Source organism: Pleurodeles waltl, unplaced genomic scaffold (assembly GCF_031143425.1).
Source record: "Pleurodeles waltl isolate 20211129_DDA unplaced genomic scaffold, aPleWal1.hap1.20221129 scaffold_37, whole genome shotgun sequence".
Classification (NCBI taxonomy): Eukaryota; Metazoa; Chordata; class Amphibia; order Caudata; family Salamandridae; genus Pleurodeles; species Pleurodeles waltl.
The window spans coordinates 456,624-483,906 of NW_027150076.1; the positions used below are offsets into that span (position 1 = coordinate 456,624).

Genomic DNA, 27,283 nt, shown 5'->3' on the forward strand with positions numbered 1-27,283 from the left:
GTCATAATGAGGGCCATTGTGTCTAATAAAAAACTGAAGGGGCCTAACAATTAGTTAACCTTGTTGAGCTTTAACTATCACAGTTACCCTATTTTTCCAGTTTGTAAGAAAAATTAATTGATGTACTCCTTGGAGAGAACCATAGGCCTGCTTTTTGATTCCTGAGCTTCTGAATGTACTGTATGATCTTCACAGTCTCATTAAACTTTGATACAATCATCACTTATTAGATGAAATTACCAAAACTCTTTTAAAACATGTTAACATTTTAAAGAAACCACAATCAAAGCATCAATGTAAAAACGAAATAGAGCGTAAGAAGGAAAGTATATAATCTGCCCATCTTGGAAGTCGTTAGACTCCGTCTGGAATGAATGTAAATGGCTGGAACTCTTCATCATTATACAGCAAAGAAACAAGAAAAGCCTTTAGGAGACAGTAAATACTAGAGATTGAAATATTTAAACTATAAAAACATTTCATGTAAAACCACATACTTGGGTAAACTGATTGGCAAAGGTTTTCAATTCGCATTGTTTAGATGTTAATTTCCCTTCACGTGTACATGCGCAGGATGTAGAAACTCTTGCACATGCGTACATAGATACTGCTGAAGTCAGAACGGCTCCTGCCCTTAGTAGCCATCCGGTAGATCGGTTTCAAGCTTGCCCCAAGGTTTTAGTCAAAAGTTTAATTATGTTCCTCAAAAATACTTTCTCTTCAGAACTTATCCTAGATTCTTGGCGTGACTCTTTGATAGATCGATATTTAAAAAGGAAGATCAAAAAGAGATGAAAAACTATGGCCTCGTAGCCCGTCTTGGTAGTGATGCTCAAATCTTTACTAAAATTGTATGAACCTAAAGAATGGTTAAAGCCACTTGGATTTCTCCCCTTTTTGCAATGACGTACCCCGCCACTGACAATATATTGACTTTTGCAGTGCTGCAATGTAAATACACAAAACTCATTAAGGATGAGAAACTGTATACATGCTTTAAAGACTATTTGGCTGTATTCAATAAGGTGCTTGAGTTAAGCTTTGACAGAAACTACACAGCTGAGATATTTCTCGTTCATTGTTAATACTTCTTACAGATCACAATATTGACACCTGGCAACGGGTACGAGTAGGGCTGAACGATCAACTGACCAAACATATTTACTCTATTTGTGGTGCAAAGCAGCAATTTATTCTTGCTTCATTTTTCGGCCTCTATTCTTCTGATTTGTCCAACACTCTCAAAAAAGTTGCACATTCTCTCAGTAGGTGAAGGGACAAAGACATAAGAAGGTTAATGTACTGTTTGATAGGTCTTGTGAGTAAGATCAACTGGAAGAGTGTAACAAACTAAATGATTTGACAGATAATTTAACCAAAACTAATACTTTTGTGTTTGGTTCTTGATTTTCTTTTACATTCAAGTGTTTTCTGCAAACTTCATCTTTCATATATACCAGCTCTGATTCTTACCCAGCAGTGCCTCGAGCAGGGTGGATCCCTCCAGCCTGACCTCGAGTAGGGTGGATGCCTCCAGCCTGACCTTGAGTAGGGTGGATGCTCCAGCCTGAACTTGAGTAGGGTGGATTTCTTCAGCCTGACCTCAAGTAGGGTGGATCCTCCAGCCTGAACTTGAGGAGCGTGGATCCTTCCCAGCTCTTGACATGTGCTAGTAATTTTGTTGTAGTGACCAGTGTTTTAAGCTGGTAGTTGAACTATTACTGAGAGAGCTCCTAGTGCTGGGGTGGGAGGTTGGTGGGAGGTAAACGGGACTGTTACAGTGAGTTCTGCTCTCAAATAGTGTAGAGCATTAATTCAGTGTGAGGATCTGAGTGTACTATATAATAGGGCTAGGTAGCCGTATTGTGAAGTACACTCCCAGGGAGCTTTGGGAAAGAACAGTTTTATTTACTTCACCTCTAGCTCAACCCTGGGCAGCTGTGGCAGGGAGCAGTAAGGCACAGTAAACAAACTAAGTGTAAAGCATTTAACCACACGTTATATAGCGAAATAAGAAAATCACACACCAATAGACACAGCAACAATTTATAACAATAGAGTGTATTTTTATTAATTTTTGGAGTCTTTGATCATTAAAATCGTCCAGAATGTTCTAGAGTTAGAGATTTTAGAATGTTTAAATACTTTTAAGTGCAACCACAAACAAGCATTGGCAAACACAAAATACGAAAACTTTTGGGAGGTCTGGAAAATTTAGAGTGTTCTGGCCCGGCTTGGGTGACCAAATCCGATGGGGACGAGCACCAGAGGGCCAGAAAGGATACTTTGCACAGTTCGCTGCCCTCCAGGGCAATTTTTAAAGCAAGTTTCCAACTTTGAACACGACCGCCATAGGAAACAACAGAGTATTCCTGATGCTTGATACAGGCAAAGATGCTCACAAGGATGCTCCATTTGTGGTCCGGTCAATTGGGGTGTCTCTGTGGTTCTTCAGTCCATGGGTGATGTGGGGCAAACCTGGTCACGTTGATCAACGTCCCTCAAAGCCCTTTCTTTTGCAGTAGTTGCACAGGTGCTGCTGTACTACTGGGGCAGTACACCGCTGTTGGAGGCAAAACCTTGGGCTGGGACTTGTCCCCTTGTAATCCAACTAATCTAGTCACTGATAGCTCTCCCGGGTCTAGCAGTCTTTGTTCTATCTCTGATTCCTTTGTTGGCGTGCCCAGGGACAGGTAGTAGGGAAACTTCCACAGAGGCTACCAATTTGTCTATTTGGGCCCTTTCAATTCTTGTGTCCCTTATGTCAGTTCAAGGACCAGCCACCTGATCCTTGGAGTCACTGGAGTTGGTGAAGTTTGGAAATCAAGTTTTCCAGAGGTCAAGAGCCACAGGCAGGATCCCAGCTCACTAGCCCAAAAGTGCAGCAGATGCAGTCCTTTCAGCGGTGCAGCTTCTCTTTGCACAATCGAAAGCCAGCAGGATAAGCCTTCTCCTGTACTTTCTTCTTTTCCAGTGGTGAACTAAGGGTGCCAGGGTTGCCCATTTTATCTCAGAAACATGCCTTTAGAGGACCACGCGATCACTGTCCAGTCAGCTATTGGGTCCCCTCCTCTCTGTTGATGCAGTTCCTGTGATGTGTGGCACCATGCTATCCCAGAAGTGCCCCTTCTTTCCCCTTCCAAAATGGCATGACCCTTCCTTGGTTTTGAGGAGCAGGGTACCCACCCTCTGGGTGTGGCTACCGGTGGGCTACATGCCCATATCAAATCTGGTTCTAACCGTGGTCTCTCCCTCTTGGCCCTGTCTCCTAAATGTCTGCAGAAACAAAAGGCATACTGCTCAGGAGTGTTGTTCCCAGCAACCCTTCAAAGGCGCTTCGCCTGAAGCTCAAATTTTACGCTAACACCCTTTGCACCCTTCCTGGGGGGGAGGTCACACCTCGCTCCAGGGCCTTTGTTCCCAGGTAAGGGAGTCATTCACACATCTCACCAGGCGGCTAGAAACCCTGTCCGTATAAATGGCCGTTTTGAGCCCATATACTAACTAAAGTGCAAGGTAGCAACTTTCTTAAAGTTGCATAAAATTAATAGTGACATTAAATCTGATCAGACCATCAGATCGGATTTAATTTCACCATTCATTTGATGCCTTACTTGACCTGGTTAGGTGGTCCCCTTCAGGAATTAGACGTGTTTAAGGGTAAACCATTTAACCCTGTGTTAGCCAATGGGGCTTCTAATTTTCCCCAGCAAAATGACAATTTGGAAGTGTTGCTGGAAAGATATATAAAAACATATGCTTCATTCACAAATATATTGCTCCCTGCCATATGGCTTTTTAGCCCTGCTTTAAAAGAGTCTGACACTGCCCTTTCAAGTATTCCGTGGCACCCCGGAGTGTCTTTCACGATTTGTGCACGTAGTCTGGCACAAACAGTGCTGCGGTCCTGTGTGGACACACTGCCTTTTATGCCCTGGGTACCATATATTAGGGACTTAAAAGTAAGGCAGTGCTTGCCAATTGGGGGGTAGCCAAAGAAACATACGTTTGTATAGAGCTAATCACTGGCACTGAGGTATGGTTAGCAGGCCTCAGAGAACTCTTAAAGTAAAACAAGCAGCATTAGTTCCAAAAAGTGGTGGTGAACATGCAAAAGGATGCATTTCCTTACATTTAGATTTTAGTAATCTGAAAAGGGCAGCATATAGCATTAAAAATAATGAATCATATGTTTACTTAAAGCTGAAACTGAGAACACAGGGCCTTGGCAAGACAGGATGGAGTATTGTGACTTAATTATCATGTGATGATGTGTTTTTCTGTTCTCTCTTCTTCCTTTCACAGGCACTTGAATATCAGAATGGGGAGAAGAGCAGCTCCAGGAAAAAAAAGAAAAGTACATTGTTCACCTGAACCTATAAGAGCCACACTTCCATCTTCTCCTGTCCATAATGTGTCAGCTTCAAGATCCCAAAATAATGCTGAGAGGAACCATCAGCTGGAGCCTCTATCTGGGAACCTGTCCAATGTGATCCTTTTATCTATGCTAGAGAAGTTGGATGCCAAATTGGATAACTTACAGAATACCCTAGAGGATGTACCGTCTAGGGTCGCTGGACTTACGGAACAAATCTGGATAGCACGGGGTCAATATCACCTTGACAATGATAGTGTGTCTTCGGAGGTGGTCAGTCCGGTGAGGGATGGAGAATATTCTGTCAGTAGGTCAGATGAGAAGGAACCAGATGAACAAGAGCTGTTGTGGTTTGATCGCGAGGGTCCACAGCAAAACCACTGCATACATCCAGCATTTCAGGGTGGAGCTATCACCACAGATCCATCAGAGAGAGGAAATATGGAATCAGATGTATTGCTGTTCAAAGCCATTCCAGGTATTTGTTTTGTAACAAGTGGGTACTAACCTGTGTAGTTCTGAATGAATTTAACATAAAATTCTCCCAAGTGGATGTTTCCAGATTTTTAGTAACACCTGAAGTGGGCTTAATCTGAGTTGCGTGGAGCGGTATCTTTGGGGGGGCCGTGATTTGGGTGAACCATCACAATTTAGGAATACACCTGAAGTGGTTTTGTACCTGGTATTTCCTCTATTTCCACAATGGAGCTGTTCCATACTCTTCAGAACTAGGCTGAGAATTGGGACTCTGCATATGAAAAACGATCAGCATTCTGGTCCATGCATAATAGTCCACATTCCGGTCTCAGGAGCTCTGAGGAATTAGTGGCAGAATCTGGGATTTCACCCCAAGCACCTTCGTACTCCTTGTTCTTTAAGTGTCAGATGCGAGCGAGATGTTAATCACTGAGAGTAAAAGACAGCTTCCTTTTTTCTTGCTAGTGCATACTAAACATATTAAAGGTGGCTCAGGACAGGAGGGGAGGAAGACCGTGTGTAGAGGAGAAGGTGATGTGTAGGTCAGGCTTGGTCTGTAGTGATGGAATGGATAGGGCAAGGGCCATGGCATCTACAGTGTTTTCTTAAACATTGACTGTTTTACTGTATTGTGTAAGGACATGTGCGTAGAACTGGTGGACCTGCAGGTCAGAGAGAGCTGGTTGTATACTGTATCATGTAGAACAACATATCAGTTCAAGGGGGTTTGAAGATTAATTAGGGTCTGTGATGCTGTAGTCTGTAGGCTTATGCACACAGTATAAGGTGGTCTGAAGGTCCAGCTTGTTTAGTTGTATTGTAGTATACAGGCTTAGGTCATATATTTGCTAACATTTATTTTATCTGAAATGGGCACCATTATAATGCCTCTGCTGTGCCTGCAGGTATATCTCCCTTTACATTTCTGTCACTTTTTCCTACCACTAAGTCACCAATATCAGCAATACCAGTAACTCTGCTGCGGGGTGGTTGAAGTTAATGGTGATTGTTCTGAGATATGTAGAATAACTGGGGAAATTTGACATCTGCTTCCCCCAGTAATTCTAGAGTAGGATGATTGCTGAAGAAATTGTTGGCTCTATGACCATGTCTGTGCGAACAATAGCTTTGCAAATTAACATGCATTTTTTAGAGTCGATTCATATTTTCGCCATCTTTAGATGGCTAATGTATATTGGCGCCTGTGTAGACTATCCAATGTACATTACGTTGAATGCACTAAATGGTGCAGTACCATGTGTTAGGATAATCCCAAAGCATAGTCCTCCACTTTGATATCTGCCACCAAAGAACCTCTGATACACTCACTGACTACTCTGTTCATCCTCTCTGTTTGCCCATTACTCTTTGGGTGATAAAGACTAGTACATTTATGGCTGATAACAGTTCCACCAAAAAAAAAACTCCATCTCCCCCAAGACAATTTGTATAACTTTATCCAGTACCAATTCACCGAAAACCTACTTTGGCACATACAAACCTCACTTCCAACCACCTTGGCATGTAGTCCACAAGCACAATGGCAAATTTCTGATGCACATGAAGCATCTGAAACAGATACAAAAAATCAGTGCAATTGTCTTGGACTTGTTGCTGGCAACCAACCCAAAGGGAACCTGTGAGAGGAATGTAAAAATAAAAACAGTGAGCACAAGTTATAACCCATTTCCAGGGCTCAGCCATTTGCTCTAAATAGCATCTTATACATATAGAATGACCCTAGGCAGAAGGGAACCATATCTCAGCGGGGATCATTATGTTATGCATCCTGCAATGCAACACGGCGACTGTATAGCTCAAAACGTAAAACATGTAATGACCATGATAGAGAATACATTTAGCAGTTGAAGATAAAACCCAATAGGTTCCCATAGTATTATGTTAAGTGCTTTTAGGCTAGTCAGTTCAAGAATGTCGAAGCACAGTTGGTATGATGCCGTCAAGTCACCTGAATATCACCATGTATGAACAGCTTTATATTAGACATATATTGACAGGCAACACAATTTCCACATTTATAATGACCCTTAACAGGATCCAGACCAAGTAAAGGAAATATGGTCATATCCGTTTTTTGAATCCTGGGGTCTGCACATACTAAGTGATCTTTTAGGTTTGTACAACTTTTATAGGAGAAAAGAAGAGTCTCTCGAATGGGGTCCACATTTCTGAGGATGGACCAGTGCTTTTTGGTAATTTTAATAATCGTGTTTGTGTATGGCCAAAATGTAGTCACACAGACAATCTTATCCAATGGAGCCCTTTCTTTAGTCTGTAGAATTACTTCCCTTGGACTGCACCATGCTCTTTTGAGGGAATTCCTAATCAGTATTTTGCGATATCCTCTGTCCTGCAATTTTTGGCTAAGAATAGCTCCTTCTCCAAAATAATGAATCTTCGGGTGCAATTTATTTGTAGGCGAAGGATTTGGCCCTAGGGCAAGCCCTCTTTAAGACCCCTATGATAGAAGCTGACATTATGCAGTAATGCATCGCGTTCAATTGGTTTGCTGAAAGGTGTGACAAGTTGGTTGTCATTTTTGATCAGGAAATCGAAGAAGGATATCCTTGTATTTGTCTACATTAAATGTGATTGATTGATTGGTTGTTTATTGTTTCAGTTGATTAAAACCATAACAATTTTGCCAGATTACATGGTAAAACATTCTAAAGAAAGGAAGAAATTAAAATTGTAATACAAAGAAATAAAATGTAGGTTGAAAGTTAAAAGTTAAGCAAATAAATAAATCTTTAAAAGGTTTAGCTGGGGGAAACAGCGTGTATGGCGTGTTTCAAGAACACAGTAAAATCAATAGGGTACTCAAATATATACCTGCTCCGGTTCCCAACCTCTCAGAAGAAAAATGTATAGCCTTACGAGAACTTCAGAATAATAAGGAAATCACTGTTAAACCTTGTGACAAAGGAGGAGGCATTGTGATGATGAAGACTGAAAACTATATACAAAAGATGAGAACTATGTTAGCAGTGTCAGCCCACTATCAGAAAATAAGAACCAATCCCAGCACATACATTAGCTCTAGGATTAGAGCTATATGTACCAGCGGCATCCTTAGTGGTGCCATAACTAAAGCCCAAGAGGGATATCTGCTTGCCAGCAAACCTAGATTACCCACCATCTATGGAGTACCTAAAACTCATAAACATACCCAGGATCCTCCTTTGAGACCCATTGTCTCTACTATTGGATCCGCGATTGAACCAATATCTAAATATGTAGACTTTGTTCTTAAACCCTTGGTTATCAAGTTCCCTTCCTACATAAAAGACACAGGACACATGATTACTAGAACTGAGGGGATAGAGTTGAATCCTAATAGGGCCTTCCTAGTTACATTGGACATTGAAGCACTTTATACTAACATCCCTCAACAAGCAGCCTACAATGCTGTCAGGCAGGTACTCATGGAAGAAACCAATGATGCTCCAGTAGAGTTTATTCTACGCTGTCTGGATATAGTGTTAACAAACAACTTTTGTGAATTCGAAGGTGAAGTATTCAAACAGATCCAGGGTGTCCGCATGGTAGCCGCTTGCGTTCCTAGTGTGGCAGACATATACATGGGCCTTTTTGAGAGGCAACACATATATAATGAAATTGCCCCTTTCTTTGAGAATATCACAAACTGGAGGCGATATATTGATGAAATCTTTTTCATATGGGAAGGAAAAGAAGAGCAACTTTTGGAGTTCAAAAAATGGCTTAACCTTTGTGACATTAATCTTAAATTTACTTCCAACTATAGCAATCATATGATAGAGTTTTGGGATATTTTGATCTTTGAAGAAAACAAACATCTGCAAGTAACTTTGTACACTAAACCGACGGCCAAGAATACGCTACTGCATTTCAATAGTTATCATCCCATGAGCCAAAGACAAAGCATCCCTTTTGGTCAATTTCTCAGAATCCGAAGAAATTGCAGTAACTTAAATGAATATGATAAGAATGCAGCCAAAATGAAAGAACATTTTCTTCAGAGAGGGTATCCCTACAGGGTAGTAAGTATTATAATCGTGAAAACTTGCTAGAAACCCTTTACAAACGACAGAAAGAACAAAACAAGATGGTGTGTGTCATCAGACACTCTAACATAAACAATAAGATACAAGGAATAATCAACACCAGTTGGAGTTTTTTTAATACTAACAATGGGGATTCTCCTCTTCCAAGACCTATGTTTGCATTCAGAAGAAACTCTAATCTTAGAGACAAACTGGTACAAGCTTGTGTTCACTGTCAAAATACATTCATTCAAAAGAGTATTACAGGGACTCAACCGGCATTGGGCAACCACTGTTGTGGCACTTGCCATGCTTGTGCCCAAGCCATAGTCTCTGATGTATTTAAATACAACAACAATACAATAAGTCTAAAGAACCTGACAAATTGTTTAAGCAGTAATATCATTTACTGTATCCTATGTCCATGCCATCTAGGATACATAGGGGAAACGGGGCGCCAGTTTAGAGTGCGTTTCAGTGAGCATAATTCAGCAATGTATCACTGTATGGAAGAACAACATCAGGAAAGCAAACTACAGTGGACTATACTAGAAAAAATTAATTTCACATATGAGGATCAAGAGAAATATAGGAAGAAAAGGGAAGTCTTTTGGATCTACTTTTTTGATACGGTACATAAAGGTCTTAATGAACGTATTCCATGGGAGACACTTTCCTGTAAAATGGGGCTAGCATCCTTAAACACAAGTTTTACATGTTATTTTTCTCTATCCTTTTAATAACACTAAAATAAACTTCTTTAGGAGGCCCTCATAGAACCTCGGTTTATTTTCACATATATATTTACATATGCTGTGTCCCCTTGTGAGTTCAATAGTAAGCCAGGATTATGCATTATTACATTTTTTGCTTTTCTCTGAGAATCCATTCAGAATAATCATATTATTTTTCTGTTATTTCTGTTTAGTTTTGGGTATACATATGAAGCTTTTATTCTTGAATTTTTACTGTTTTTCCTAAGATGATGCTAGTTAGGTTCCGGTTTAGGACTCAATACAAGGAAATGATGGCTACCCATGTATTTCCGATATACATTCCAAGATGGCACCCACGTTTTCCTTCTGAGTTACCTTTTTAGGTATTCTAGTCCCTTGTTTGTGTTTGTTATACTATCATTGAATGTATATTATTGGGACCATGGCGCGGTATTCGCGTCCATAAGCACTATGGGTTCCTCGTCAGTCAGGATTGCGTCCTTCCTCCTGATGAGATTTTTTGTTGCTTTGACGACCATGCACATTTTAAGAGCGTGCTGAGCCCACAATTGTATAATTCTGGAGTGGGTTACGCTATCGGACGTTTCTCCGCATGCCCAGTGTGTCGGGGAGATCGGAGTTGGCCCGTCCACAGATGTAGGAGACTGCTGATCCTCCAGTCCATCGTGAGATACAGCAGGTAGGACATGGGACAGTTTGTCCATGTTTTCTGATATGCCGAAGTACAACAATTGAAGGAGACGTTTCAGCGCATGAGCTCTCATGCTCATGGTGGTATTGCAGATATTCATTTCCGTTAGGAGATAAATACTCTACATACTATTTTCTATTTATTGCAGATACCGGTTCACAGAGGAAATAAGATTTGGCTAGTAGTGAGCCCATTCCCCTTATGGCATCATTTTCATGTGGTACACATCTAGATATCGGTACCTTTTTTATAGTACTTACTTTATAGAGCACTTGGGGTCATAAGGAAGAGAGTATTTGGGTGCACTATACTTGAGTTGTGCAGCACATTGTTGGATATATTTATTTGCTTCATGCTTACCTCACAGAGATATATAAGTATCTCAAAGGTTTCTTCTCTGTAAGGATTTTTGGACCTAGGCACCATTTTCTTCATCCTTCCTTATTCTCCTCTTTTATTTTGTTTTCTTCTTTTTGTGTCATGGTTTGTTTCTCGTCTTTGTATTATCTGTTTTGTGAGATCTCATGATTACAGCCACATTTATTTTATGTTCTATATTTCAGGATCAGGTATGTAACAAATTGTTCTCTGGAATTGTTTAGACACATATAAAGGCCTGTGCCCTGAGGAAGGTGGGCGACCTTTTCTAGGCCGCTGGTCACCGAAACGTACGTCGGCACTATTCTTCACGAACAAGACACTTGCTGTGGCTCACATGGATATTTCTTTGGAATCCACAATCAACTTATTCATTTAACATGAGGAAAGTTCAAATATTATATTCGACTAATTAAGAAGGACTTTTGCAGTCTGAAAGTAGAACTGTTAAGAAATATATAATAGACATTGAGGATTCCTTTTGTTGGGCCTACCTATACCACGATATTACGACATTATTGGACTACTACTTGTGTATGTTATCACTGATGAAAACTCAGTGGCCCGTCAGGCATGTTAATACTTTGCAGCCTTTGTGGCTTTATCCGTGTTGGTCTTAATGCATTTAATTGAGTCCTTACACATTTTTTAACATGGTATGAATGAAGTAGTATGATTGTGATTTTTTGGTTTTAGTATTTCTATTCTTTCCAGGGTCCATTTTTAGGATGTTCATTATAGTGTTTATTAGGTCCTAGTAATTGCTTATATAGATTATGAAACTATGATTATATATAATCTAATTTTGTATTGTGTATGTTTAATTTTCATCAGTTCAAGCTTTTTTCTTTTTTGTGGTTTGTTATCCTGAGATCTCTTCTTTAAGACGCACCTGAGATTCCGTATTTGGTACCCAAGGTGTCCTTGGGACATTCATTTTCATTTTGGGTGTTTCAAGAACTTGCCAAGCTTGCAGTTTAGCTGGGGGTCGTGCGGATTGAAGCAGGCTACTATGGCTCCCCTGCAGGCCCTTATGGGTCTGTCTGTGAATATCCTCTTAAGAAATCTCTTTTGGAGATCTAGCAGGCCCGGACAGATGCAGATTGTGTGTATTAGATCTTCCTTTTGGCATGCACAGTGTCTGCACTGCTGCGAGGTGATGTTCTTCCAGGACGGAGCATTGGCCAGGGTTGGCAGGCTGCCTAGTCTCATTGTCATAAGATTATGTTTCATGTGCGGTGCAAACATTGTGGAGAGATAGGCAGCCGGTTCAAGTTTGGCATAGTGTTTTGTGGTCATCCATGCGTGTGCCCGGGTGCTGAATTTGTCTTTGTCTTCTGTGAACGAAAGGATTTTAATGGCCTTAGAAGCCCCTCTTGAGAAAAAATTGTATGTCGGGTTGCCTCCCACAGATCTTTAAGTCGTAATTTGACAATTGATGAACAAAGGTACTTATGGTGGGCTGAATGCTGGTCATATTCTAGGGCCTGCCAAAGACCCTCGTTCAGTTTGACTGCAGAGCAACTGATTTTGTACCATATTTTAACCGCCTCTGCTCTTGCGGCCAAGTCTTGCCGTACAAGTCAGAATTCAAGACGGAGCTGTGCCTGGCAGGCAAGTTTGGTAATTTGAAGATTCGTCTGAATACTTTGAGCTGTGCTTTGTCTATCAGGGGCTCTTTTTGACCGTGCATTGCTACTCTTGCATAGGTTAGTGTGGGAAGCAGTTTGGATGAAATGACTGTTAATAGAGGATGAAGTGATGGACCGTGTAGCCTTTTGGCCAGTAGGGAGAAAGCGTAAATTAGTGCTGGAACTCTTTGCACGATGAATTTCTTCTGTTGATGGAAGGAGCCCTGGGCATCTAAAATTACTGCAAGATATTTGTAGCACGGCACCATCTCCAGTGACACATTGCTTAAGGCCATCCTTGATTTGAGGGTGTACTTGCCGCCTGCACACATTATTTTCGATTTTGACGCATTGATTTCCTGCTGGTTGGATTGAACATACTCTGCAAGAAAGTTTAGAGATCTTTGTAGCCTGACCTTAGTGCAGCTGAACAGTATTGTCCGCGTAAAGTAGGTGTGTCAATGAGCACCCTCCCAGGCGAGGGGGGTGAACGTTTCCGGCGTCCAGAGCAGGTGTTAGGTCTGCCATAAATATATTGGACAGATGAGAGCGAGTACACAGCTTTGTTTCAGGCCAAGGGTTGTAGAGATTTTCCTTGAAAGCCTTGTGCCATCGCCCATCTTTATCCGTACCCATGTGTCTGAGTATAGAGCAATTATTGTGTTGAGAAGGGGGGCCCGATGGCCCCATTGCATAAGCTTGCTCCAGAGCAGATGTCTGTTTACTCGATCGAAGGCGGCCTTGAAATCGATGAAGCCAAGATCTAATTTCCTATGCCGCCATTTACTCTGCTTTACCAGGAGGGAAGTTATTAAGATATTCGTCGTGGTACCCACTCCTTTCCTGAAGCCTGTTTGGTTGATGGGGATGATTTTATATTTTTGAGACCATGTTGTTAGTGCAGCAAGGAGCAGGGAGGCGTAGGTCTTTGCCTCAATGGTAATAAGGGCGATTAACCTGTAGTCCCCCGGATTGGGTCTATTGCCACCCTTGAAGATTGGATTGATTATAGAGCCTCGCCAGCTCTCAGGGATGCCTTCTCCTAAACATGCTTCTAGTTATTAAGGAGGTTAGCACTTCTGAACAGAAAACTGTTTCTTCCCTAAAAATGGCCTGTGGAAGGCCATTTGGACCCGGGGCTCCTTCCCGGTTGGCCTTAAGGAGTGCTTGGTACGTCCTATTAGACGACTGGGTGAGTTTGATCGGCTCCCCGTTGTCCAGCAAGATGTTTCCTGTGTCGGGCGTCCATGCTGGCAGTTGCTGGGTGTTTCCCCTGGGGTTGTGCTTTGCTGTAAAGATTTTCTTAAGGTGACTCACCCAGGTCTTTTCCGGGATGTTTGAGTTGTTAATTGAGTTTCCGCTCATATTTAGATTATTGATAATACTCCAGAATCCCCTGGGATTTTTCCCTTTAGCGGCATGTGTTATTTTTAGTCAAAAGGAGCTCGTGACTTTGGCCTTGTCTTTATGTATTTGTCTTTTGTACGCTTTCTTTGAGTTCTTAAGTTGTTCCCAGAGTAGCAGGTTGCCTAGGCGGACCTTCAGAAGTCTCGCAAGCTTCCTTTGAACTTTTTTGAGGAGTTGAGCTTGTTTTGAGAGGTGGGCCGGAGTGACTTGACGAGTTGGCCGTGATGGGTTGTGATGGGAATAATGGTCCAGTATTTTCATGTGGAAGTCCTTCCAGGCATCCATTATGCGTTCGCGGGTTTTAAGGTTCTCCAGCATCTGCAATTTTGCGGATAAAGATAAGGCTTCTATTGTGGCAGATGACCAGCGTAGTCTCTTCAAGCTCGTTGACTCTATTGGCCCCATTTGTGGTAGGGCAGGTTCGTGAACAGGCAAGGAGGACCTTGGGGTCAGGATTTGATACGAATGGTCACTGAAAGTGGTATATTTTATTTGAAATTGCTGTATCAATGGGATCAGGCATAGCGTGACTAGGGTGTAGTCTAGAATAGACTGTGAATTAGGGACGTGGAAGGTGTCGTTCAGGGGAGGGTCACCAGTGAGTCTCTCGTTTAATACCTATAGTTTGAGGTATTCCAGTGACGTCACCAACTGTGCTCCCTGTTGATCACGGTGAGTAAACGTCGATGACACCTGTGTGGGGACGTTCCAGTAGGAATTGTCGGCGCTTAGTATTACTTCTTCCTCTTGAGCCTTGAATAGATTTGAGTTGAAGTCTCCTCTCAAAATGATGTCCCAACCAGGGTAGGTCTGGAGGTGGTACGTAAGGATGGCTGTTAGGCTTTTTAATGCAGCTCGTTTGCTGTAAGAGCCGGGTGTACATCATTAACCAATAACACCGGTGGCCTACTTTGGGAATTCCAGTTGCAGAGTTTGAGCACTTGGCAGTCTTTGTCTTCTTGTGGCAGTTCTTCTATGTCCATTTTCAGGGTTAGTGAGAGGCAGACTGCTAGACCCCCCCTTTCTTTCCCATGCTGCTTGTGCTTAACTGTGGATTTTTTTAAAGGACGTGAAACCCAATAGCGGAAAGACCTGTTGTGACCAGGTTTCCAGGAGTGCAATTAAATCCATGTTGTGCCAAGCTTTTGGTGGCGAGCCTGTTTTCAACAATGATTGGGCACCTGATATGTTCCAGGATAGCAGCCTTAGGTGCTCCTGGTCTGGATGTGCCCGTGATGGTTGTGATTCTCATGCGAGGCGGGGGCATTTAGGGCTCCCGGCAGCCACTTCCAGCTGGCTTCGGCGAGCAGAGTTTGGGTTTGACATTAAATGTGAATTTCAAGTGAGGCTGGCAATTGTTGAGACAGTCAGTGAAAAGTTTCAGTGTACCTTCTGTGCCTACCCGATCAAAAAGATGTCATCTGTGTACCGTTTCCAACAGCGTATATTGCTGAAGAAAGGATTACGGTCCGTACTGATCAACATACACTCCAGGTGGCCAGCATCCAAATCATGGGCTACTAGTTAACCTTGATAATGCATCCTTGTTTACCAATATTCCCCAAAAAGACAGTATTGAAGCCCTGAATAGGATCCTTGGCCAGTGGTACATCTTTCCCATCCACTCACACGCACACCACGTTATTTAGCCGGGCGGCAACCCTTTGTCTGTCTTCACCACCACCATATTGACCACCTTCTTTCTAGTACTATTCCTGCATATTCTACCCAAAGTCCCTAACAAATTACATTTAACACATTCTTCCCTTCTAGGAAGATACTGTTAGATGCATCTACATGAAATTTAGATTCACATCTGAAACAAAAATTATCCATGTTGAAAAATGTTCTCCTTGGAGGTGATGGTTTTGCTTCAACTTTACCAGATGTTTCCTCAATTCCGTTGTTTAATTCTATGGCATACTTTTTTTAATCTTATATGCTGTTTCTTCGACTGCTTTTTCTAATGATAGATCTTTACATGTATTCTATTATTTTAGCTCCTTGTCACCAGTGTGTATCCAGTTTGTAGCTGAGCATGTTACCTCTGGTATAATATGCTCTACTCTTAGTATGAAAATCATAAAATTGGATTTTATGTAATTTGTGTAATTGAAACTATCCATGAAGTTGATAAAGCTCTTCAAAATGTGCTGCAGTACTAGAAATCAAGATAGCTTCATTAGCATACAGTGAAACTGATACTGACTGGCAGCCTACCTTAAAAAGTTCGCGATCTACCGTTCAAAGAACCTTATTCAAATTATTGATATACAGTACAAAACCAGTAAAATAGGCCTTGATATACAGCCTTGCTTGACTTCCCTATTCAAGGCAAATTTTGAAGTACACTCACCTGAAGACCCATAATGAACAGTAGCAGTGAGATCAGAGTGAAGCTCACTAAGAAATCCCATAGTGGACCTGTCAACACCCATGGCCAGCATCATTTTCCACAGTTTGGATCTGCTGACCCTATCAAAATCAGAGGTTAGGTCCATGAAGCCTAGATGAAGTGTACTCACCTTAGAGATTTAAGCCTTGGTCCACCATACCCTTGCCAGCCTGAAAACCATATTGTACCTCCGACAGAATCTGCTGCTTGTTAGCCCACTTGGTTAACCTACCTAACAGATTTATCCCCATCACCTTTACAGTGGAAACAATCAAAGAGATGGGGCCACAACACCGAGGGTCATTTTTTTCACCCTCAGGAACAATGACAGAATTTGACCATGAGGACGGAAGTTGTTGTCTAATGGCTAGATTGATATAAAGAGTTACAAAGGGTGTTTAGTGAAAAAGAGGGGTCCTCCACCATGTAGTTGTCATGGAAAAAGTTTGTTTAGATCCAGCAAAATAGCGATTGAGAAAAGAGCACAGAAAGCACTTCCTTCCTCATTAGCAACCAGCTCTAGCTGCCTCGTGGTCACCCCGCAGCCGCATTCCAATCGCGACTTTCTTGGGAACCCTAAATACGTGTCATAATACGTAAACCCTAGAGCAGGGTACCCAAAGGTCAACATTTGATTTAAAAGCAATGGGTGGTACAGCATCAGAGCTGGGGCTTTATTCTTTGGGAGATCAGTAATGGAAACCCTAACTTCTTCTCAATTGAGCACTAACAAAGACCAAAGAAAGGGACGTAGACTTATCCAGCTGCACATCTGTGCCGCCATCAGGGGCAGGGACATCCTAAATGGTAGCATAGCGCTTAAGCCATGACTATACAGAAATAACCTGAGAAATAACACTCCTCGAAGAACAAGTTAAAGGAGGACGATTAATTATTTCCCAGCATTTCAAACATTCTTTGGAATTACATGAGCTCACCAAATCTTCTCAGACTTCTTGCCTTAATATCAACTTCCTACTCCTAATGGCAGAATGATAATCGCAACAAGATTTGACTTTAGTTTTTTGTTTCTGGGCTTCTCCTTTAAGGCTTCCATGGGCTTTTTGTGAGTTAGTGAACAAGAATGGTCAAATCATCTAGGAGTTAGAAGACTAGTCCTACTGGTCATAATGATGGATTTCACCTCAGTGCAGATGGTAGTAATAGAGGTTGAAATCTACTGGTCTTCGTAAAAGCAAGTAGAAAAATCCTTTATAGAGTTGACTGGGAATAACTTTGTCCCAGCTAATTCCCCATCCCTGATCTTTAATAGAAACTGGCTCGCACAAATCGTGATTGAAGGGTACAGAATTATTTGCCCAGCTGAAAGTAGCATTAAGGGATTATGGTCGCTTCAAGAGTCCCAAAACACCTCAAAGTTCAATAAAGAAAGAGCCAATCCCAAGGAAACAAAAATAAAATAAATTACAGACAAATAGCTTCTCCTGAAGAAGGTGCGCCCACTCGGAGAAAGACACATGAATGAGCTAGGATCTTCAAGCAAGACCAGGTTGAAGTTGCTAAAAATTGATTTTAAAAGTTCACCATCGGCAGAGAGACTAAAATGGTGCGCAACTGGGGGAGAGGAGACCACTTGCAATCATCCTGAATGGGACCGGGCTCACACTGGTGAGTGTTAAAATCACCCAGAAGCACTGTGGAAAGTAATGCTTATCCAAAAAATCTCTTAGCTTGAGTGCATTGTCATCTGGGATAGGGACGGGTTCGCGTTTATAAAACTAACAAGCAAATTATTTCCATAATACCGAAATGAGAAGCAAACAGCATGCAAATTCAGGGAACTAGTATCCATTTGCTTAGCATCGGAGGTCGGGCTTAGAGAAATAAAAACTAAGAGACCCTTTTTAGCTCTACCCAAGCCAAAACCTGTCACCTGGACTACAAAACCCTTGTAACCCTCCAGTAACAAACAGTTCGATGCCCCCCAAGTTTCATGTAAGAAAAACACTTTGTGCTTCCTCAGCAAAGAGACCCACCCAGCATTATTAGCATTTTGGGATACCCCAGCCTTATTCCAACTTAGAATAACCGGTTGACCTTAAGCAAACTTTTCCAGAATCCTGTCACTGTGGTGACGCTGTCGTCAGAGGGCGTGCCACGGGAAAGTCATTCATTGTCATTGAGCCAACTCAAAGGGCCAAACCTATTTTGGGTAGAAACGCCTTGAGTAAGGTCTCTAACTGCAGCTCCAGCATGAGTAATTAAGGGTATTTGATGGCGCATTTTAGGAGCAGAGGATTTAATTGTAGGTCTATAAAAATAACACAAAGGGCGTGACGGCTTAGTGGCATGGGTCATACACGGATGTGAGAGCTCCATCAACAAATGGCCAGCAATACTAGGATTATTAAAGTTCACAACAATACAGTCCCGTCCATATTTTAGGGAGCCTGCCTAAACAGCTTACCTTTCGTGCCATAATAATAGATTTTATACAAATGTAGATTTTTTTTCTTAACTGCCCCTCTAACCAACAGAACTCCTAACGCAGGCGACTGAGCAGGTGGTAATGTCTCAGCACGATCGACAAAGCAAACTTTCCCTTAGCCAACCAATCATTACAAGCTGGAAAATTGGATTGTAGTGCCTTTTGCAGTTCATTAAAGTGATTTACATGCATGTCACCCACAAATTCCGGTGACACCACAACATTGCTATGGTGCCCCGACTTTTGCAACTTTCTTTCTTTTCCGAAGAGGCTGAGGGGTGGTGATGGTAGAACAGAACCCTCTGCAGGTGGCTGGTGGCCTCAACCAAATGTACATTGCCCGCTGTGGGTGAACTGGAGACCTCACCTGTGGAAGGAACACCCCCTGCAGGTGAAGGCCTACAGCCAGTGATACGATTGTTATGTATGGCAGCAGATGCGCCTAGACCTTCTTCTACTGAGATGATTTCGTTAGTTATTGCGTCAACAGCAGAAGTCCGAAACTGTTAGAATACTGGAACCCCTGCACTGTTGTTTTCGGTCACAGGGTGCAGGAGGTTGTTTAGGGTTTCCCTTGACACCAGCTAGTGCTGAAAACACATAGAGACTACGGAACTGCCCAGTTGCGTCTGGAGTTCATGGTGAGCAATGAAGGCAAACAGGGGGGAGTCGGTAATAAAAAGACAGTGAATGTTAGAGGGGTCGCTCAGCCCAGCCTCCACTGGACTCGGACAGGCGTGGACGGCCTGTCCTTGTCCCAGGCTTCGGCTGCGTGCCTCCAACGCTGCAGGACAGTGGAAAGCGCTGTTTATAGCTCAGGCTCTTCTTGTCTTAGTCATCTGGGGCAGCGCTTAGGATCCTGGGATAGGTAGTCCCTGATGCTGGCGTTGTTCTGTGTGATCTCATGAGTGAATGTTAGGTTCAGATCATGTTTAGTCAGTCTCTGGATGAAGCTTTCAGCTATTTCCTACGTTCTTCCCACATTACTTTTGTGATGTCCAGACCACCTGCTTCTCTCATCAGCCCTTGAATAAACGTGCACAGGTGGGGAAAGCAGGTGCCATTGCTGTACCAGAGGTTTGCCTGTAATACATACTTTTAAATATGAAAATACTGTTGTGTAGGCAAAAGTCTAAACATCAATGTATATTCATTTTGAGATATTGTTTTATTCCAAAACAAGTATTTGCGTGCGCTTAAACCTTACGTGTGCTATTTACATATATTTAGTGAAATCACATCCTAGATAATTATCAAATTATTGTTTGTTGTTACTGTTGAGTCGCAACAGTGCAAAACACAACAAGTCCGTATTTTCTACTCCATCCTTATACAGTGCTTGGCAAGAGATTTTATCCCACATCCCACCTTATCGGAGGACTTTATGATAATGCTGTTGTCATTGCGTAATGTGTTAAAGATATCCAGATTGTCATGAGGCAGTGAGGAGTTATATGTGGGTTTCCTTTTGAACCCACATAGGATCCCCTGATCTACCTGTGCCCCCGTTCTAGCATGGCTTCCCACTCTTCTGTTGCACATGTATTTCCATTATCCTGCCCCAATGATGTTTTAAAGTATTAGTGTCACTTGAACACATTTCTGTTTTGGGCTCCTCTAGTCTCCTGTTCATTGGCTTAGGCCTGATTTTATGTGCCTCAACCAGCTTTAGGTCTCTTAGAAACAGAAATAGGTCAATTCTACATGGACTGTAATCAAAGTGCCTACGGGGGCAGGAATATAAGCCAAGGTTCAGGAGATCTTGTTCATCCATTGTCAGATTGATAATAGAGAGTTTATTCCCACCTATGGTCATGCCTCGACTTGCTCATCACCTTTATCTTCCTGTGAGGCGAGTTGTCTTTTTGTCTTCCAGCTGCTCCTTCTTCTCTTCCTCTGTTGGTGCCACTTTTGTTGTGTCTTCCCTCTTTTATGACTTTCCACTGTCCACCCCAGTCTGAGTACCTGTACTCGGCTAATGAAAGTTGCAGTTAGGGTTTCTTCTTCTAGGGGAGTACCAGCAGAATCTCCTGAGTCCGAGTGACCTTCTGAGCTGGACTCCACTGCCAGAAGCTCCTGTTGTCTTTGTGTCAGTGTCATTTTTTACCTCTCTCCTTACTTCATCGTATTGTGTTGCAAAGGTTAAGACTCTTCCCGGTCTGTACTCTTGCTTTTCCGGTTACAAATGGCTTCTTTTTTTAGCCTTCCCCCTTTCCTCCTATTTTGTCAGTCTAGCTGTCATCCCTTTTATGAAGTTAATCACTGGTTTGTCATTCTTATTCCCTTAAGACCAGCTCTTATTTTCAAACACAACAAATGCATTGGAGAACTCCAATAGACTGCAGACTTACAAGTGTAACAAAGAAAACAACATGTTAGCAGGCCTTTTCCATCTATGGACAAATGATCAGGAACAAAATCCTCATATCCATCAGGACCGTCCCAGGGCTGGTCCATTTTAGGACAGAGTTGAGGACTCACCTCTTTAAACAAACTCTGTGCTTGTCTTTGTCCCTGTACAGTGCTCTGCAGCCTTTAGGATAGGCTTGCACCATAGAAATCATATACAAATATACATAAAGAAGCTGGCCTCGCCTACACTTACGTTTGAGTACATTTGACAAAACTCTAGTTAAAACGTTCGTGGAAGGGTTGAGGAGGCTTATTGCCACCTAGAGGACTCTGGCTCCCAGTTGAGATTTGAATGCATTCAGAATGTGATGGTGGTGGCGTGGTGTGTAAAATAACGACTAATTACCAATGAGATTAATTCAAGCATTCCATCCATCACTTTATGTAAACTTTAATATGTCACACTAAGTGGGAAGGGTGTGCTCAGATGTGGGTAAGGTGTACACTGTGTCACTGGAACCAAGCTATACCCAGCCGATGAGCCCTTAACAAGGGTGAAAACAGCCTTGGATTGTCTGTGTTCGGTTCAGGGAAGACCTGGCTTGACAGTTCTGGCTGGACTGTTCCCATTGGAGCATGGTCAGGACCGATTTGCATATAGCTTGGTTCAAACTGAGGTGGTATGGTGTGCGAAAGTAACGAAGGACTGGGATGTCCCCCCAAGTAATTACCAAGGGCTGAGATTAACTCAAGCAATTAATCCATCACTTTTTGCTCACCTTGGCACTAGGTTTGACACTCGCGCAGAGACCCCCAAAATAAACCACAGGCTCGTTCCACAGGCAGAAAAGGTGCCAAATGGATTTACTAAGCAACATACCTATAGTAGATAGTTGTAAAGCAGCAACATGAGGTTCTGTGCATTCACTCATAAAGTAATTCTGGGTGGGCATCTATGCAAGGAAAGAAACCCAAATGTGCCTAATTGTTCTGAAACCATTAGTCACACAAATACCTCTTTTTCCCTCCTCCCCAAATGTAAAGATTTTTCTAAGTTGTTGCACACCATGGTGCAAATGGAAAATATTACTTGTAATGTTGTATGGTCACATGCGCCAACTACTTGCTGTGTGGGTGGAAAGTATATAGGTTACTCATTTTCACTAAGCAGTTTATTTTCTATATTCCACATGTAAACAGATGTCTGTTTATGGAGAAAACATACAATAATTTAAGTTTGAGTCTGCGTGCTGAAGCATTCTGCATTTCAGCTACAGGATCACGGGTCATCCTCCAAATCGAAACTCAATGTTTGAACTAAACATGTTTTTTCAGAGCCCGGAATGTGATGGCAGGATAGTGCACCACATGTGATCTGCAGTACGACAAGCAGCAAACGATTGGTTACAGGTAGTAGGTTTCCCCTTCTTTCCTAGATATTAGTCCACCTTTCACGTATTATAACAGTGTATTTGTTTCAAGAAATATTTCCTGTGTTAACTTTCAGTGTTGTTTTCACTCCACAGCACCACAGTCTCGGAGAGAAAGTCTGAATGGTAAAGAGATACAGCACGCTTCTGCTGGAAGGAAGAATTTTGCTCACAGAATGAATGAAAAGAAACACCAAAGGTCACACAAGAGTGAGAGTTCTAACAATGATGCACTTCTAGGGCCCAAAAGAAAACAGAGCGGCCCAGGAGCGTATCCGTGTGCTGAGTGTACGAAGACATTTACTGGAAAGACGCATCTTTTACAGCACGAAAAAACACACCGGACTAAGACAGTGTCCCTACCCTGAGCAGGAAACCAGGTCTGCTGACGAGGCAACTCTTATACACCATGAAATAACTCACAAAGGAGTGAGGCCCTTTCACTGCAATATTTGTGAGAAAAGCTTTACTCAGAAGGGAAATCTTCAAAGACATCACAGAACACATACAGGAGAGAAACCTTATCAGTGCAGTCTGTGCTTTATGAGGTTTGCTTCTAAGGAAAGCCTTGTATTCCATCACACTATACACACAAGGGTGAAGCCTTATCACTGCCCTGTGTGTGGCAAAGGCTTTGACCGCAAGGAACGCCTTGCAGGGCATCAAAGTACACACCCAGGAGAGAAGCCTTATCAATGCAGTGTGTGTGCAAAGAGGTTTAATCATAAGAAAACCCTTGCACACCATCAAATCACACACAGAAGGCCTTTTCACTGCAGTGAGTGTCCCAAGAGCTTTGATTGTAAAGACCGACTTTTAGGACATCAGAGAATACACACAGGAAAACGCTATGTTGCTGCACAGGGTATGAAAACAGGTTTAAAAAAAAGGCGGCTCCTCAGCAACATCAAGTAACACATAAAAGACAGAAGCCTTTCCAAAGCACTGCCAAAACAGCATCATTTACAAAAAGAAAGCTGATCTTTTACGTTATCTAAGAATGTATAGATGAAATTAGGCAATCTACAGCATCTAAGGATCCATCAGGGCTGGGGTTCTCACTTTCTCAGAGTAGAGACTGTGCAGTCCCTCCGATGTGAGGCAATCAAGTGTGTAGATAGTACCTTCACTGTGTTTTTAGAGTAGCCCAAGTGTTACAAGTACAGTTTGCACCATTGATGTTTCCGAAGACAACTTATGGAGTTTAATAGAGTAATTGTTTTGGAAGCACATTTGTCGCTTGGTCTTTTGTATTCACGGAGCTTATTGTTTGGATTAATATAGACTGATTACTCTGGGCCCTATGCCATCAGTGAGTGCACAAGGCCTTCCTTCAAACCTTTACGTTGAAGCAATTGTTCTAGTGTATGGAGTCATGAAGCATACTGGTGAAGGTTGTCTCCTCTCCCATTCCCCCTCTGCCACCCCACAAAAAAGATCCAGCCACATTCATCTGTGGCCTTGAAGCATCGAACCTACAGATACCCGGTATTAGGCCTTGTGTGAGGCTGCTCTGGAGTCACGCAGACACCAGTGTCCAACTCAACACCCAACACCCACAGCTGGGCATGTGTGAGTCTGCTCTGGAGTCACGCAGACACCGGTGTCCAGCTCACCACCCACAGCTGGGCGTGTGTGAGGCTGCTCTGGAGTCACGCAGACACCGGTGTCCAGCTCACCACCCACAGCTGGGCGTGTGTGAGGCTGCTCTGGAGTCACGCAGACACCGGTGTCCAGCTCACCACCCACAGCTGGGCGTGTGTGAGGCTGCTCTGGAGTCACGCAGACACCGGTGTCCAGCTCACCACCCACAGCTGGGCGTGTGTGAGGCTGCTCTGGAGTCACACAGACACCGGTGTCCAGCTCACCACCCACAGCTGGGCGTGTGTGAGGCTGCTCTGGAGTCACGCAGACACCGGTGTCCAGCTCACCACCCACAGCTGGGCGTGTGTGAGGCTGCTCTGGAGTCACGCAGACACCGGTGTCCAGCTCACCACCCACAGCTGGGCGTGTGTGAGGCTGCTCTGGAGTCACGCAGACACCGGTGTCCAGCTCACCACCCACATCTGGGCGTGTGTGAGGCTGCTCTGGAGTCACGCAGACACCGGTGTCCAGCTCACCACCCACATCTGGGCGTGTGTGAGGCTGCTCTGGAGTCACGCAGACACCAGTGTCCAGCTCACCACCCACAGCTGGGCGTGTGTGGGGAGGGGGCTGTTGCTTGTAGCAAGACCTGGATCTGAAGCTGTAGTGGATCCTATTAGTTTTTATCGGGAATCAGGAGTTCAGTTTAGCCTTTAGGCTTGCAGGTCTGTGTCCCGTCACCTAGTGACTTTTAACCTACGTGGGCTGCTCTGTTTTAGCACCTTTATTTAATTATTTCTTCAAACATGGCTGCCATGTTTATAGTTAGGACGATGTTTATATTATACATTATCAGTGCTACTTCGTAAAGACATCCTTATCAGTGTCAGAAGAAGTTACGTAGGTATTCACATTAGGTACTTTCCTACTTATGTGTGACAGTCACCAGAATGAACTTTTCAAGGAATTGGGGGGGTGGGGTTGACACTTACTTTCAAGGAATTGTTTATAGAATTGCCATCCAAGTATTCCTTCTTATCTGTTGTTTGAGAACACACCTGCGTCAGGAGTCCCACCAGATCTGTATACATACATCTCACACAGACAAGGCCATCAGAGGGATTCCTACCGATGCCATCAACGCTATCTATGCTACACGTTGCTTTGATGCAGACCCAGCCTTCGTGTCCTCACGGAGTCTGATCTAGAAACCTCATTCCAAGGTAATGAGGGTTGGGGGCGCTTTCCATGGACATGGCAGTGGCAGTTTAGGTTTATCATACCTAGCTCTCTTCTAGGTTAGGGGTTAGGTTTTCCATGCTAGGGTACTAGGCCTATTTCACAACTATTCATACTTCATGTAATTGCAAGATGGTGGGGATTTTGTGTTTATGACTCTCGTTTTTACCATTCTGTTCCTTGCGTTGTTCATTATCCTAATTATTGCAGCTCATGCACTCTATAGCAGTTCGCAGTATTGTTGAAATAAAACCTATTGTAAACTTCACTGCATCTCCTTCATTGCCTGTGTATGAATGAGACTTATTGCTCATGCCAGAAAACGGTAATCTCCGTTTAACCACAACCTCCCTGAGATGTCGTCTTATTGAGTCCAATAACCTCAACCTCCCTGAGATGTCGTCTTATTGAGTCCAAGCGTAAAGGTTGGTACAAATCACCTTTTACTGTTGTGTTTGGTGAGGTAATGCTTGTGAGCTGGGAGGGTTGGGACGACAGTTGTGACTTGTTGTAGGATAGGCATAGTCGCCTACAAACAAAAAAGTGCTGTCGACCTTAAATCAACAGTCTTGCCTAGAGCAAGAGTAAAACTACGACACAGCGAAGTCAAAGAAAAAGGATGTAAGAGTAACAGGAAAAAACACGTAAAATGTGGCCACTGGATTGAGTCATAAGGAAGCAGCCCCCTGAGTGAAACAAAAGAAACAAATAACGGGGGAAGAGCACACGCTTCTTGTGTGTAGGACAGAGGCCGTAGCCTAGGACATGTCACCAGTTTCCTTGTCTAGCTAGTCACTGGCGTCACTCAGTCCACTCTATAGAAACAATGTAGTTTTAAGATGGCAAACCTGAACTGGGTGCCCACACAGAATACCATAGACATAGGGCTGATCTTGGTATGTATCTGCTTAGGTTGCAATTATCACGCAGAAACCTAGGTGGAAACAGATACAGAGTAAGGGAAGAAGCTCAGATACCAACCTCCAGCCAAGAGCTAAGATACCAAGCTACAGACTGGTTACAATATGGTCCGAGCTATAGGTTCTAAAGACCTTCTGGCAGCACAGATCGAGGCAACATGCTAAAATAAAAATAGAGAACTAGGTGAACAGTAAACCACAAAGCCCCTTTATTTCCTTTAGGGTGCCATTCTGATTTTCTGAAATACATGAAGTAGTTCTCCACAAAACCATGCTTGGTGCCCTTCATAGCCCAACAGGAGTTCTAAGTTGCAATAAGATTCATAATTAGTAGGTAAAGCAGCGCTCTGTATGTACAAACATTTTCTGTGTTTGGGTCTACAGGACTGAAGTGTAGACATGAGTGACACGTATAGTCTCCTCCTATGTTAAGGACACCCCTCGCCATAAGGTTTGTGTTACTGGTGCTCTAAAGTTTACTGCTAAAGTGATATGTTGTGCTGTTACAGATCAAATTGAACCTGACAATGAACTAGGGAATAACTTTTACTATTCAAGTGCCTGTCTGTAGGAAAGTACCATCTTGCCTGGCATGTTACCCCCATTTTTTCACTGTATATATGTTGTTTTAGTTGTATGTGTCACTGGGACCCTGGTAACCCAGGGCCCCAGTGCTCATAAGTGTGCCTGAATGTGTTACCTGTGTAGTGACTAACTGTCTCACTGAGGCTCTGCTATCCAGAACCTCAGTGGTTATGCTCTCTCATTTCTTTCCAAATTGTCACTGACAGGCTAGTGACCATTTTTACCAATTTACATTGGCTTACTGGAACACCCTTATAATTCCCTAGTATATGGTACTGAGGTACCCAGGGTATTGGGGTTCCAGGAGATCCCTATGGGCTGCAGCATTTCTTTTGCCACCCATAGGGAGCTCTGACAATTCTTACACAGGCCTGCCACTGCAGCCTGAGTGAAATAACGTCGACGTTATTTCACAGCCATTTTACACTGCACTTAAGTAACTTATAAGTCACCTATATGTCTAACCTTTACCTGGTAAAGGTTAGGTGCAAAGTTACTTAGTGTGAGGGCACCCTGGCACTAGCCAAGGTGCCCCCACATTGTTCAGAGCCAATTCCCTGAACTTTGTGAGTGCGGGGACACCATTA

The 27,283-nt window shown here is 43.0% G+C and overlaps 1 protein-coding gene across 1 annotated transcript in view; it reads left to right on the forward strand.

Moving 5' to 3' along the window:
* The window catches only part of LOC138276122 (uncharacterized), a 39,629-nt gene extending 14,713 nt beyond the window's left edge, over window positions 1–24,916 (forward strand). The window contains exons 2-3 of the mRNA XM_069219168.1: window positions 4,306–4,853; window positions 22,465–24,916. Coding sequence (XP_069075269.1) covers window positions 4,306–4,853; window positions 22,465–22,736 — 820 coding nt within the window. The 3' untranslated portion in view covers window positions 22,737–24,916. The remainder of the gene's footprint in view (window positions 1–4,305; window positions 4,854–22,464) is intronic.
* Window positions 24,917–27,283: the final 2,367 nt, after the last annotated feature.